This window comes from Protomyctophum parallelum (genome assembly GCF_964188405.1).
Source record: "Protomyctophum parallelum genome assembly, chromosome: 7".
NCBI lineage: Eukaryota > Metazoa > Chordata > Actinopteri > Myctophiformes > Myctophidae > Protomyctophum > Protomyctophum parallelum.
This window is the reverse complement of record NC_139705.1, coordinates 13040730-13055981: the sequence shown is the minus strand read 5'-3', so window position 1 is coordinate 13055981 and position 15252 is coordinate 13040730. Positions and strand designations below refer to the sequence as shown.

The 15252-nt window shown below is 42.6% G+C and overlaps 1 protein-coding gene across 1 annotated transcript in view; it reads left to right on the top strand.

Annotated features, from left to right (window-relative positions):
* Window positions 1–1876: 1876 nt before the first annotated feature.
* LOC310861249 (contactin-3-like) overlaps window positions 1877–15252 on the top strand; it is a 50843-nt gene continuing 37467 nt past the window's right edge. The window contains exons 1-7 of the mRNA XM_083768646.1: window positions 1877–1997; window positions 7943–8084; window positions 8744–8879; window positions 11887–12062; window positions 12796–12891; window positions 13219–13422; window positions 14317–14419. Coding sequence (XP_083624772.1) covers window positions 8030–8084; window positions 8744–8879; window positions 11887–12062; window positions 12796–12891; window positions 13219–13422; window positions 14317–14419 — 770 coding nt within the window. The 5' untranslated portion in view covers window positions 1877–1997; window positions 7943–8029. The remainder of the gene's footprint in view (window positions 1998–7942; window positions 8085–8743; window positions 8880–11886; window positions 12063–12795; window positions 12892–13218; window positions 13423–14316; window positions 14420–15252) is intronic.

Below are 15252 nucleotides of genomic sequence, written 5' to 3'. Positions count from 1 at the left end.
CCCCAAAACATACAAAGTTACAAACATAACAATATAAAATGTATAATAGGCTATAAGAAAACACACGCTTTGAAAGTTGTGAGGATGCAGGGGCTTTCCCTTCCAATTTAAGCATCCTTTCGAGGAGAGGACATGCCCAAATGTGATCCGTCTGCATTAGACCTCTGACCTAGAGTCATGTCCAGTGTTTCTTTTTCTATGAATGAATTCCCTTTAAAGGAGCAGGAACCAATCTGTGTAGGCATTAGGGAGTGTAGAACCCAGAATTACATTCGAAATTTGACACTTGACACAGGAAAAAAAAGGTGACTGTTTTAACAGTGTACATTTTCGAATGTAATTCTGGGTGCTACACTCCCTCTGCCAACCTGGGGAGAGCAACAGACTAACCTCATGCTTGATGCTTCCTTCAATGCATGAGGAGTACTCCAAGCCGCTTCTTTTCACCTGACAGGGGGGGGGGGGGTTCCCCGGTTGGACGTAGTAATAAAGAAATTTCAGACGTGGAAGGAAAGGTTATTTGTGAGGGTACCTTCCCTAGGCCCTAGGGCACAGTGTCCCCAGCAGGAATCGAACCAAAGGACCTTCTAGATTATGATTTTGCAGCTACAGATCTTCTACACCACTCTAGTCTAAAATAATTAAGGGGACACTCAGAAACCAACACAATAGCACATTTCCATCTATAAGGGAAGCCATTTGGAAATGCTTAAAGGGCCACTTCACCCCTTTTGCAACCAGATATTATTTTAATGATGTTTGGGAGACAAGAAATAGTTTCCTGAGGTTTTTATGTGGGCAATATGTGTTTTTAGATATTTCAGTATTTCAAAGTGTCCATGGTCTCCATGATGTCATGGACACTGGGCTCACTTCTTGTGGGCCATAGTAAAATAACCAAATCTTATTTTAAATTCCACAGAAAAGCAGTATCCTATTTTGCAATTTCACATGACATGGTTATTTATCCTATCCTATACAAATCAAAATGAGTCAGCAAAATTAGGGAATCAATATGGAGGCAAAGACAAAGTTTGGAACTTCTTGACTAGCAGTACACGGGTACTATAAGTGAGCCCAGATACAATAGACAGACAGACAGACAGACAGACAGACAGACAGACAGACAGACAGACAGACAGACACCCCCTGGGGTGTCTGCCTGTCTGTCTGTCTGCGCCCCCCCCCCCCCACACACACACACAGTCACACACACACACACACACACACACACACACACACACACACACACACACACACACACACACAGACACACACCTCACCTCACACCACCCCAATAATTCCTATCCTAAGACTTGATCTTCCTCAAATAAAAAACCTCCTATCATCATTACAATCTTTGGTTGGGGACTGCCAGGGGTCCGGGAGGAAATAAACAAAAGCTGTCCATTTTTACGCAGTGAGTACTAGTATAGTAGCCTAGTGTTGTCCACGGTTCACCCACCGTCTCCGAGCAGATCACATGTCTGGCGAAAGGTGGCGCAGTTCGTCGACAGGTGCGCCATCCCTCCCCTGCCATAGGCTACCTTCTCCGCTGAATCTTCCGTCGCCTTGTTACGGGTATAGCCAGCCTACTTCACGAGGGAAGGGAACCCGACTTGATGCGCATAAAATCATCCAGTCTCTGCCCAAGAATCATTTACATGTGGAGGTGGTTTGAGAGCGTAAACACGGGGCAGTGTCGAGCGCGATGCCGGGGATATTTCAAATGTGATCCACGAGCAAACTGCGTGGGTGTTGTTTTTTTTGGACGGGAGAGGGAAGCGATATGAAACGCGTGCACATATCCGTCCTCCGCTGCCTATTATTTCTAACTGGCCGTCGGCTCAATTTCACCTGTATGAACGTATTTGTGGTTTTGACCAAATTACGCAAAAAGGCGGTTTCCATGGAGAATATTTCACTCGAGTGTTTTATGAGAACAGAATTTTCTTTCTGCTGCTGGTCTCAAGATATTTCAAGATAAGGGGAGGAAGGTAAGAAAAAAACAGCTACCCATATGAGCGCGCTTGGTGGACGTGCTTTAATAGATACAGACGAAAATTGTGATAAATTATGCATGCAATAGTGTTTACGTGCTAGAATATATGTTTATGAATTGATAACCACCATCTGGTATTATATGCCATCACAATGCGGTCTCTACATTGCATAGATACAGTATGTCCCTTTTTTTGCTAGTAGAATGCCTGTTTTTTTAAGCTTGGACAACACGCAGCATGCCCTCCCAGCTGCAATCAATTCCTCCACACGCATGCATCATTGTAGCCTATTTTCAAGGGCTGTGTGTATTGACAGAAGAAACATGGCTTTTGTAGATTGGAGGCGGTGTTGTGGTTCAAGAATGGGTGCAGGCATGCTATCTATTCTTCTTCTTAAGACTTAAAGCAATATAAAAACGCAGTATCCTATTTAACTGCCTAATATACAGTACACAGTATACCAACCCTCATACCACTGTTGTCTCTTAAATCGTCCTATGTGGTACTACAGAATAATTCCCACGAATCCCCAGTCTAGTCTAACCAGCTTCACTTCTCACCTTTTGAAATGTGTTGGCCATTAACCGCAGCCGGGGGACAGCACGACCTGAGGTGGGCAATGGGCATGCATATCATGCAGGTGTAAATTGCGTGTTCAGAAATAACTCGGCATAGACGTCCAAGACTCCATGGATGTCTTTCTATTCAAAGCTGTATCAAGCCTGTATGAGGGAGGAGGGGTGTGTGTGTGTGGGGGGGGGGGGGCTTTAGCCTCTCAAGAGATACTAGCTGATAAGTGTGTAGTAACACACACACACACACACACACACACACACACACACACACACACACACACACACACACACACACACATTCTGCTTTGCAGCATGGACGAACACTGCTTTGCAGCATGCAGGGACTAATTATTGTATAGGCTACCTCCATGTCACCATGTTAATTAAAATAATGTTTGTGAAGAATGCAGCTCCAGAACACTAAGTCCACCGACTCCACCCCCACTCTTAGCAGGCCATTCTGTTGAGGCAGCATGTTACTTGGATACTGGATGAGTGTGGTGCTGTTTTTATGACAGTCTTTCCATTACTTTGTAAGTAGAAATGCATACACTCATTTATTGCTCGAGAATGATTCATCCTAAAAGCTTTCTCACAGTCTTTCTTCATAATAATCACCATTCACCACTGTAAGAGGTGTGTGTGTGTGTGTGTGTGTGTGTGTGTGTGTGTGTGTGTGTGTGTGTGTGTGTGTGTGTGTGTGTGTGTGTGTGTGTGTGACTGTGTGTGTGTGTGTGCGTCTGTGTGTGTGTGTGTGTGTGTGTGTGTGTGTGTGTGTGTGTGTGTGTGTGTGTGTGTGTGTGTGTGTGTGTGTGTGTGTGTGTGTGTGTGTGCGTGCGTGCGTGCGTGTGTGCGGGGATGTGTTTTTGTGTACCGGTATGTTGCGTGGATGCAAACATTGGATGCCTCTGTGGTCTGCCATTGACAGTATGCTTTAATGCACACATTTGTACCTGCATCCCAGTTAGTGATGACTCGCTCACATGATAAATGATTTATTAGGCCTGCATTACAAGGTTCTTGTGGCATCAGCATCACCTTGCTAAACGGTGCATTCCCTGACAAATCTCCATTAGAAATGCATACTACAACATCACAGAACTGACACCACCAGTGTAATGCCTACTGTACCTTCCACAAACATGCATCAAATCCCTACTCCTCCTGGTGTGCCGGCAGTTCTCAGACTATATGGGGGCTATCACTGAGGTGTGGCGTGCAGGAGTGTTCTTGAGGAGAGCCATGCAAATCCAATTTTGGAGAGCAAGGAGGAGGAAAAAAAAGACCCGGCAAACATGAAAGACTGGAAAGGAATCAAATCCTGGCTTAGACACCACGTGTCTCATCATCTGGCATCCAAGAATCACGGCAAACAATTTTCACATCCATAAGAATTACTCTGAACTAGACTAGGCCTATAGGATTAGTCCACAAATGAGCCACACACCAGGGTTTAAAATAAGTGTGTGTGTGTGTGTGTGTGTGTGTGTGTGTGTGTGTGTGTGTGTGTGTGTGTGTGTGTGTGTGTGTGTGTGTGTGTGTGTGTGTGTGTGTGTGTGTGTGTGTGTGTGTGTGTGTGTGTGTTTCTGTCCTCTCCACACGCCTGTTTCTGCACACATTACCAGCCACCAAAGTATGTGTACAACCATGTCTGGATGACTGCACACCTGCCTTCTGAGTTCACCTGTTGTGTGTGCACACTAATATTTCACAAGTTATATCGTTATTCAGTAACTCAGCCCATCTCCTTGGATGGAGCGTCGCAATTTGGAACACATGCTCTAAGCAGACAAACATTTGCCCTTGATTTTGGACCTGTGTGGATGGAATGGCTTTCTCATCAGGCTGCCTTGACTCGCCGCAGCATGTGAGGAGACACATGCTGCTATGGGTGAATCTAATTGATTGGACAGCACCCAATTCTACAGGTCCAAGCCTTCCCTAGGCGGACAGAGGGTGACTCCGTCCAAGTGAAGGATCGGCTGAGCCTGGGTGCTGTTCACTTCCCCTAATAGATTGGCATGGGCCTCGTCCCATTATGCCTCAGATATCACCCTCAGACTGGGTGTCTTTTCTCTAGGCTACTGAGTGGCTATAACACACAGACTTAGACCAGGTTCCCAGACTTTAGGCATTCCACCCCTTCTACATCCCATCTGGGCTGATGCACTTAACAATAGTAGCCTATTTATTATATATAACACATGTAAATAAATGAAAGAAATGTGCACAGCAAAGTTTTACACAAGGCAAGGATTAGGAAACTGTCTGTTTCTTTTGTATAGCACATCAGCAACAAAGTGAAATGTGCTTTATTGTGCTTTAAAAACGTCACTTTTGAATAGCGATGATGCCACTCTGTTCCCGGGTGAGAAGAGGACAGGGCCATAATTATGCACAGGGTCACTGGCAGAGGGCCATCATGAGATAAGATGGAGTCCCATTAAATTAAAGAAAATAATTAAAATGACTGAAATTGCAGCTGAAGTGCATTTTGGGTACATTAAGTTGTTAATGACATGTTTTAATTGCATGCTTTCACTTTTAAAAATCATTTTTGGTGGTTTAATGATAATAAATAAATAATAACTATTATTATACATGCATTAAACCACTATTAGATTTATCTTCTTGCATGCATGCACCCCACTTTGGGAATCCCTCTCTAAAGGTCATTACACACTGGCGAATTAGCGACGCGATATATTCGTGCGAATAATTCGCATTTAAAAAAAAACAATTGAAGTCCATGCAAGCTTCCACATCAGTGGCGAATGTGCGAATGTGCGAAAATGCGACCGTTTTCGCTTTTATTTGTTCGCTCTGGTGTCGTATTTTGCAGAGATTCGCAGGCGAACTGCAACATGCAATATTTCGCATTTTCAGATCGCTTATTCGCATCGCGTCGCTAATTCGCCAGTGTGTAATGACCTTTAGACTATAAGGTAGGAGGTACTGGCATGGTACTATAATTAAAATGCATGCCTGCTCTCCAAATTCCAAAACCAATTGTGGTATAATATCAATATTATATTAATAACGTTATATATGAGACAAGATCAGATCTAGGATTTTGGATATTGTGAAATGACAGTGTTCTCTTTTCCTGGTTTTAATAACTTAGGCTTTATTTTGTCCTTTCCTTTACATAGATTGTGCATTAAGCCCTAACCACACCAGAGGGTCGCCATGCAACTCCTTGCAACATGCAACTCCTTGCAACTACTTGCAACCCAATTATTCCCAATGGCATGTTGCAAGGAGTTCCATTGGTGTCGTTTGTTTTGTTGCAAGGAGTTGCGGTGTGGTTTGGGCCTTACATTCCACTCATTCACAAACACATTCATACTTTGATTGCGGAGGAAACCATGCAAGGCACCAACCTGCACAGCATTGAAACTTGAAAGCAGATTAACCACTATAACCCTATGCATACATAAAAAAATATCTGATCTTCAAACTAAACAAAATGTGAAAAATGTGAAATGTCTATGAAACACAAATCTTCCCTATCACAAAATATTTTCAGATGGGGTGTCCGTGCCATGGCTAAATATGAGATAAATTGGGGTCCTTGACATGAATATGTTTGAGAACCACTCCTTTACAATGTGCATTACATTTATTCACACCGATGGCAGATGAAACCTAGCATGGTGAAACCACTCCCCCTGCTGGACAACATTTGCATTCTGCCTGAAGGGAGAGTCTGGTCTCTCGGGCAGAGACGATGCACTCCGAACTAATTCTGGTTGGAGCGATTCTGGTTGTATGCGGCCGCTAGAGGCGGGATCAGCGCAAGACTTATGACATATTGAAGCTGTGCTACAGCGCAAGTAAAGTAGTAAACACAACCTAACATGACCACAACACAATTATTATGGAGATATCAAATGTTTGTCCCGCTGCTTCCGGTTCATCGTTTCTGCTTAAGAGAGCCCAGATGCATGCAGGAAAAGGGAACTTGTGAACTCAATACTGCATGCCGCAATCTGGCAGAGTCAGGTTAGATGAAATCATGCACGGCACCAACCTGCTCATCGGGAAAAGTTATGGGTTCAGTGTCTTGCATGAGGACACAGTGCCGGATTTACAGTAGTAGGGGCCCCTGGGCTAGACTACATTTCAGGGATCTCCTCGGTGCCGTGCGGCAGCTCCCTCAAAAAGAGAGAGAGAGAGAGAGAGGCAGGCAGGCAGAGACTAGTCGCTGTCCATGGTGCTGAATGAATGCAGCCATACAGCAAAATACCTTTTTTCACAATGTGTGCTGATAATAAAATCAAAATAATAAAAAGGTGGTGTGTGTGTGTGTGTGTGTGTGTGTGTGCGTGTGTGTGTGTGTGTGTGTGTGTGTGTGTGTGTGTGTGTGTGTGTGTGTGTGTGTGTGTGTGTGTGTGTGTGTGTGTGTGTGTGTGTGTGTGTGTGTGCGTGTGCGTGTGTAAAATACAACGGATTCATATGAAAATCAACCGATAATCACCAGTAGGTTACTTATCACTCGAATGCAATCGAGCCAGCAGGCTCGCCTGGAGCCATCTGGCTGCGATTAGGAAACACAGAATTGTCCGACGTGGATATAACCTCAGCCTTAACCATCCAAGCAAGTCCTCTAACCTCATACAGTATCAGTCTTAACCGGCCATGTAAGTCCTCTAACCTCATATCAGTCTTAACCGGCCATGTAAGTCAGTTTCATGATGTTTTTGCTTGGCGGTTTCCTAATTGCAGCCAGTGTACATGCAGTAGGCTCCAGGCGAGCCTGCTGGCTCAGTCGATCGCATTCATTTCGAGTGATAAGTAACCTCGTGGTAATTATCGGTTGATAACATTTCAAAGCTACCCCACAACACAGCAGGCACTGTCTGCAGTGCAGACAGCAGAGCAGAAGCTCTCAATGTTTTAACAATAATACAACTAAACACAAACCTCACTTGAATTGGATTGCAATACTTTACAATTTCACTGCAGTCCACCCGGGCCTGTAAGGACACTTCGGCAGTAACCCAGAAGGGATCAAAAGCTGGGCCTCGAACCAGGAACCTGCCGGTTTCCAAGCAAGAAGCCGTTGCCACCCGCCATCTGCCAGCTCACAACATTGTATCGAAATGCGTTGTGAGCTTGTAGATTTGCAATTTTAGAAAATGTGGATTTGTCACAATACGATATTAGAGTCACACTATCAATACCAAGGTATTTGATCAAAAAATATTGTAATATTTGATTTTGTCATGTCCATATCACCCAGCCCTACTCCATGTGATTGATTACTAAGAGGATTATACTTTTTTTTTTATCATCCAGCCTACTATGATACACATGAGCTTGCTGACTTTGGTATTTCCAACGCAATTCTTGTTCCAACAGGTCAAGCTCCCTGGCCTGTTTCAGAGAACCAGAGTGTCATTTCAGAGCTTATTGGATGAGAGTCTCATTTGCCCTTGGCTGCCAAAGATGACGTTTCCATGGAAACAGATTCTACTGTTATCAATCATCGACTGTCTGGCAGGTAAAGCGTCTTTCTATATGTGTAATGATTCTTTTGCGCAAGGAAGGACGTTTACAATCCTGCAATGTCTAAAGAGATGAAAATTGTGTCACCATGCAGTGCCACCACAATTGATGGGGTGCTGCGTGAGTTTTTAGAGGCACAACTCTCCATATTGACTTCCACTCACAATAAGGGTTCAATCCATTTCTGAGTTTTGCCTGGAGAAGCATTTGCCATTTATCGTGTTATTAAGTCCATGTCTTTACTAATACCGTAATTCTAGAGATTGCTTCCTGTGATTGGCTGGAAGCAGGTGTTTCATTCTGTGCTGTGATTGGCTAGAAGGTGTGCCATTCTGCGCTGTGATTGGATAGAAAATAAATCATTCTTTCAGAGGACAAGACATTTTGTACAGTAGTACTACCAATACTTTGGGTGCTCATATCCCCGAACGGGTATGGAGTAGTGCTTTATAATGAACCAACTAGACAAGTTGAAATAACTCATCAGAGGGCCGCTGAGACATCCCTATACTAACCAACGGCAGAATGTCACGCTCATTGACTGGTGGGGATTACTTTAAGGTAAATGTATGCTTTGTCATGCAACGATATTGGGCCCATTTGAACACTCAGATTGAAAAGAACACTGAGGATTTTACTGTGTACTTCTGACAGAATGTCTGGATAGTGGATCGTACCATGGTCCAAGATGGAGGATGGAACCGGGGGACTTGTTCATCCCAATTGATGCAATAGAGGAGGAGGCAACTCTGACCTGTGATGCTAAGGGGACCCCGCTCCCTCAGTACAGGTATGTAAGGATTACATTCTGGCTCCATTTCCCTACACGTCGTGGACCATGGTATTAAAGTACTTACAGAGTGAGCCTGGGACAGATAATGTATAGCGAATATTATGCTATGACCTTTTACACGTTGGCTTTGTCAGATTTATAATAATAATAAATAATTGCTGCAGTTGGTCTTTCAAATATTGTCTAAGTTAAATATATAAATCTATAAACTATATACTGTAGCTAGCTATGTTTTATGTTATAATTATCTACAGTGAATGGTCCTCATTCACAATAGACACTTTGTGGCTGATCTCACAGCTTTCTCCTCATCTTACAGATCACATTCATTTGATTAGTGGCTTATGAATTCCCAGATTATGTTCTGTATGTGTAATAAGCATGGACTTAGCCTGTCTCCTTTATTAATTTCCCATGAAATTAGGATAAAGTGCAAGTAGGAATACTAAGCGTTGAGCTTCATTATGGCTTCAGTGATTCATATTGACTCACATACTGCCAATCTGTCTCTTGTCTCACCAGATAGTATCTGAAGTGACACATGTGTAGCATCTTAATGACTGTTGGCTCTTATAAAACACTATGAAAACAGCCTCTGTTGCTAGAGACTGGCCTAACGCTAACAGCCATTGATTAGAAGCATCTTTTGTGTTCAGTGGTGGAATTGCTTCGGCGCGGCCAGCGCAGACTTGCTGAATAATAGCGGTGCGGTGTGCGTACATTCATTATCGCAGCTAAGACGAGGTATTTCCGTGCACTGATTAAAGCCAAGATGAGCATGTCTAGTGCGGCATCTTTTCAAGCTGGCTGTGCCGGACTCCGCATGCCCTCGGCACCTCTCCGGCTCCTCTCTTGAAGTGTAAATGGGCTTACACTAGCTGCTCTGTCCTCTCCTATCGTTCCTCTCGTTTCCCTCCCTCTGCCAGCCCTGTCACTCACTCAGTAGATGGAATTCCCATCACCAGAGTGTTGCAGAATAATGGTAGAAAAGACATGTGTTATATACATTACCCTGCTTTTTCCACATTGGACGTTGGGCGCAATGCAGTATTAGTTTCTTTTCACCCTTTGTCAACAGGAAACGTAATTTAGTTGCTGTTCAAGGTTTTGCCTTACCCGGGTCAAGAAGCTATTACTGCAGAAGAATCTGGTTTATGTGTGGTCAGGTGGTCAAATTGCACCATGAGCACAGAGCACCATGAGCACAGCATGATAAAATAAAATAAAATATATTTTTCCAAGTCTCAGTCTAAGGAGTTTTACTTCTTTCTCTATACGGTGAGCGAGTCTTTTCCAGTCAAAGTTTTCCTTATGGTCAGGTGGTCAGACAGTTAGTAAGCAAGGTTCCAGCAAAACTGGCAATCTGCACAAGCGTTGGTATAAAGATAGCCTTGAATTGCAACTTGTCCGTTTAAAATGCAAACGTTTGATTTTGGCAATATGTCCTATGTTCAGGCCGTGGTACCGTTGAACAATTATGCTTCAGAGAGGGACGAAAAGAGGTGTTAATGTTGACTCAAACTATTAACACACATTCACATGCACACACTCACTCATTCACTCACTCACGTACGTACACACGCATGCACGCGCGTCGCACACACACACACACACACACACACACACACACACACACACACACACACACACACACACACACACACACACACACACAGGGAACAGGTTTCTGAGTGTTCTAAATGCAATGCCTATAAATCAAAGAGAAATACGTTTCGACAAGAGATATTTATAGCCTTCTGTATGTGCCTAGTCTCACTCTCCTTAAGTGACACACTAACTGCCTCATGTGCTTCTCAAAGTTGACGTTGGTACATGGTAGGATTTACCTTGCATGCCCAAAAGGCCACGCTGCCAAGGGCTCTTGAGCTTAGGAAGAACGTGTGGAATATGGCAGTAAGCACTTGTCAACGTTGAGAGGTTTTGACATTTTCTTTAAGAAGTTATTCAGAAGTATAGTCCTGAAAGCTTTTACAAAGTTGTCCCTGTTGCCCTTTAGTAAACAGCAAAGTGCATTTCTAACTTTGAGTGTACTAATGTAACCAAAATACCAAATGGACCTGTAACAGGGGAATTTAGTAACATTTGTAGTTTGTACTCTTTCAGAGTTAAATTAACACTGTGGAGGACTTTATAGTGTAGATAAAAGATGGAGCAGAGAGCTCTGTGTGATAAAGCAGAGCAGAGAGCTCTGTGTGAGAAAGCAGATGTGCTGTCGTTGCCAGAAGCAGTTCCTATTCCACCTTGGCACACTCACCCCAACCATTGCTGACACTTCCCCGTCGTCTTCAGAAGTAGGTGCTAAGAGAAGCATTCTTTCACCAGTGAACCTTTTGTGCACAAACGTTGGTACAAAGACAGCCCTAGATAGCCTGAATTGCAACTTGTCCATTTAAAATGCAAACGTTTGATTTTGCAACAATGGAAATCAGAATCTAGCCGTCTGTTTCAGCAGTGGAGCCTTCATGGGCAATGTGCTACACATGAAGAGAATTCGGTATGTAATCGACAAAAAAGATCACGTCTTCCTGAAAATGTGGCAGCCTCTGTTGGATAGGTGGTCGGTCTCCTGGAGTGCTCGAGGTGGCGCCTTGAGAACAGTATGGGTTAAGCATACTCTGTGTATAATATATTCTACCAACAAGCGTATCACATGCTGTATCACTCTTTCCCCCCCGCTGTTTTTACCTGCTTCTTATTTATTTGCACTCCTTTTACGGAAGGGGGTTGAGCGTTTTTTCTTTTTTCTTTCTTTTTCTGAAAACTATAAGGGTTTCTTTCTATCATTGGCTGTTTACCTTATCCTGTGACATTCCTTCAATAACAATTATGTTAAAAATAAAATGCTAAAGCCACACAGACATCCTTCCTCCAACAGAGTTGTGTTCTTGAGCTTGCCTCCCCCTGTCAGCCAACCTTGGTGGTCGGTGAGATAGGAATGGACGGCGTGTTTTGGCAGCAGCTGATGGTGTCTTTGCCCTCACAGATGGTCACTGAACGGGACACTCATAAATCTGGGCCTGGATCTTCGACGGCGTCTGTCTGGGGGCAACCTCATTATAAGGAGCCTGGACCGGTACCAGGATGCTGGGATGTACCAATGTATGGCCTACAACACTGTGGGCGCCATTCTCAGCAGGAGAGCAAGTCTACAGTTTGCTTGTAAGTTGTGTTAGGGCAGGGAGTTATGGACAGAATCAAGTATCACAGTTATTTCTGACCAAATACCTCAATGTCGATATTGGGACGATAATTTATATATTTTTACATTTCCGCTAATATTAGACATTTTTTAAAGTATAAAATAAGGCGATAAGCGATCATATCACAATATTTCTCTATCCAAAATCCCAGATGATAAGTAGTCTCATCATATACGATAGCAAGCAATATTATATTGATATATTTCCCCAGGTACAAATAATTTGTTTATACACTACACATCGTGATTTCAAATGGTCTTGAATGTGCTTGTAACTGCTCTTGTTTTCGTGGAAGTAATATGTTTTCATAGGCCTGGGTCCCAGAGGGACAGGGAAAATGTTCCTTTCTGTATTGAAAAGCTTATTGAATGAAGGTATTTGATAATTGAACACGCTGTGTATTTGAGTTGATAATTACAACGCCCTGTACTTTTATGTAGCCTACCCTTGGGTACTTCGAATAATGTACAGTATGTTTTCACACCCTCCATCTCTCTTGAGCATTACAGCACTTAAATTATCATTATGAAATTATCATTCATAGAATGATAATTGTGGACGACAATTTCCTCTAATCATATGGTCTTGTTCTTGTATGAGTGTCTTCTAAGGCATTTACTTGATTCCAATTCCCTTGTGTGATTTTCTATAAGATTATGTAATGACCTTTGTCACCTCCCTCCCTCCTTTAGACTTGGATCATTTTAGAGTCCACACCAGAAGTGCGGTCTCTGTGCGAGAAGGTCAGGGAGTGGTGTTACTTTGTGGAACACCCACACACTCAGGAGGTGAAGTAACTCTTTTTGCACTCTACTATCTACAATACATTTTTATAAAATTAAAAATTATTTAATAATATTTCAAACATAATATTTTATATAGTTATACCTGGAATTCTCATATTGAATTGGTTCAACCACTTGAACCCTAGTGTCCTTATTCGTTGCGAGCTTGTACTATTTTCGTTGAAGAGATTTGGTGTGGAGGGAAATAATAGAGGATCTAGTATAGAGCCCCGGGGCGACTCCAGGCATCTACGTAGGTAGGGTTTAACTGGTTAATCACATTCTATTTCAAATGTCTAGTCATTGCTAATTGATCGTTCTCCCTTCTAGACCTTACTTATGCATGGGTCTTCAATGAGTACCCATACTTTGTTCAGCAAGACAATCGACGCTTTGTCTCCCAGGAGACGGGAAACCTGTACATTGCCAAGGTGGAGACCTCTGATGTGGGCAACTACACGTGTGTGGTGATGAACAGTATCACAAAGGGCAAAGTTCATAGTTCACCTACATCGTTGATCCTCAGGACAGATGGTAAGATTAAAAATGGATTTCCATAATGTATTAAAATAAGTATATTCAGACGTCTAATGAGGGTATTCTTTTTGAATAATAACGTATTTTCCGTCCTATATTTGATGAAGTTAACATGACTCCCAGGCTGCTAATGGTATTGAATAAATCCTTGCAGCAGGATCTAGGCCAGTAAACAAACAACCTGTACGTTTTCTATGCTGACGTTGCTTGCCCATAATTCTCTCTCTGTTCAAAAGCATTCCCTGTGCTTTCATGTGAATTCACCCAGCAGTTGTGCATACCAATAGATTGCTCTATTTTCTGTTATGATTAAAAAATAACACATTGCCTTTTTGGATGAATTCAACATTAACCAGCATTTGATACACTGAGAAAAGATGTTCTCATAACGATTATTCTAAAAAAGAAAAAAAATTATATATCGAATCTGCTACCAATCCTGATTCCTGTCTGGTTTCACAGAATATGGATATAAATTATATTATAATACTTGCATACTACCTAGAAGTGGTTTGAATAATTTGTTCACTTCACACATACGTGACTACTAGTGACTACACATTTAAAGGCCCAGTCATAGTCCGTTTTCACTTACGTTGGGGTGAGATAATGCACTCCGTCCGTTACGTTGCCCATACATAGTGCCCTGCGTTTCTGGCCTCCGTCTTTTGAACTGTTATGTGCAATCACTCTCGACTCTGTAAAGCACTTAAGAGGTGTAGCTCTTTCAAGTTCACCAAGAGAGAATGTTGGCTCATGTCATGTGGCTTCTTTTCTATTGCCTCTGTTATTTTTTAACTATGCTATTGTTTGGTACATAATGCAAGCCATACTGCTTGTGAGTCATGAATAATGGAAGAGTGAACATGTACTTGTGCTTGCACTTGATAGGAGTGATGGGTGAATATGAGCCGAAAATAGAAGTTCATTTCCCAGACAATGTACCCGCCGCCAAAGGATCAACCATAACACTGGAGTGTTTCGCCCTCGGGAAGTAAGCATGGATTTCTTGAACCATGTTTTCAATCTTTCTCTTTGTCTTTCATTCCAGTCAATGAATCCTGGGATTTCTATTGTGTATTGTAATGTCACTTTTACAATGTCGCTTTTACATGTCCGAAAAAAGGCTATGTTTTCATACATGCTTCTTTCCAGAAAGACTTTTCTCTTTATTCATAGTTGAAATTAGTTCAAATAAGTTTAAAGCCGCGTCAAGCCCCGATAGAGCTCTTTCACGGACCCCCGATTCCGAAGATACCCCAGAGCAGGCGTTCCAAACCACTGGTACTTGTACCATTGGTGGTACACAGAGGAGTCGCCCAAAAAAGGGGAAAAACAGACAAAAAAATTATGAAATATTTGTGACCAGAATACCAGATATGACTGAGTGCCTGCCATCGTGCAACCTCCAGCTTTTCACCAGAGGAGAAAAACTTTATATATTTTTTAATCCAAAATGAGTTAATAGCACAGGCAGACTCTTCACATACTAGAGCATGTCTGAAATAAGTGTCAGAGCTGAAATATGAAATAAATGCTTAAACATAGGTGTAATGTTAGAGACCACAGAAGTGAACCTTTCAAGCCTGTTTTGTTTTCTCAACTCGCTGTTTTCTGCAAGACATGACTCTATAAGCCATATTTCCAAAACTGGTGGGTCAAACTGAACAACCAATATGTCAATTTGAAGCTAGAAGTCTTGGTTGAAATAGGCTCTGCAGCCGTGCTGAAATGAGCATGACAGCAGCACACCTAGCCGTTAATAGAACATTTGAATTTTGAGAACGGATTAATCACATTACAAATATCATCAGTTGTGCTGATTAG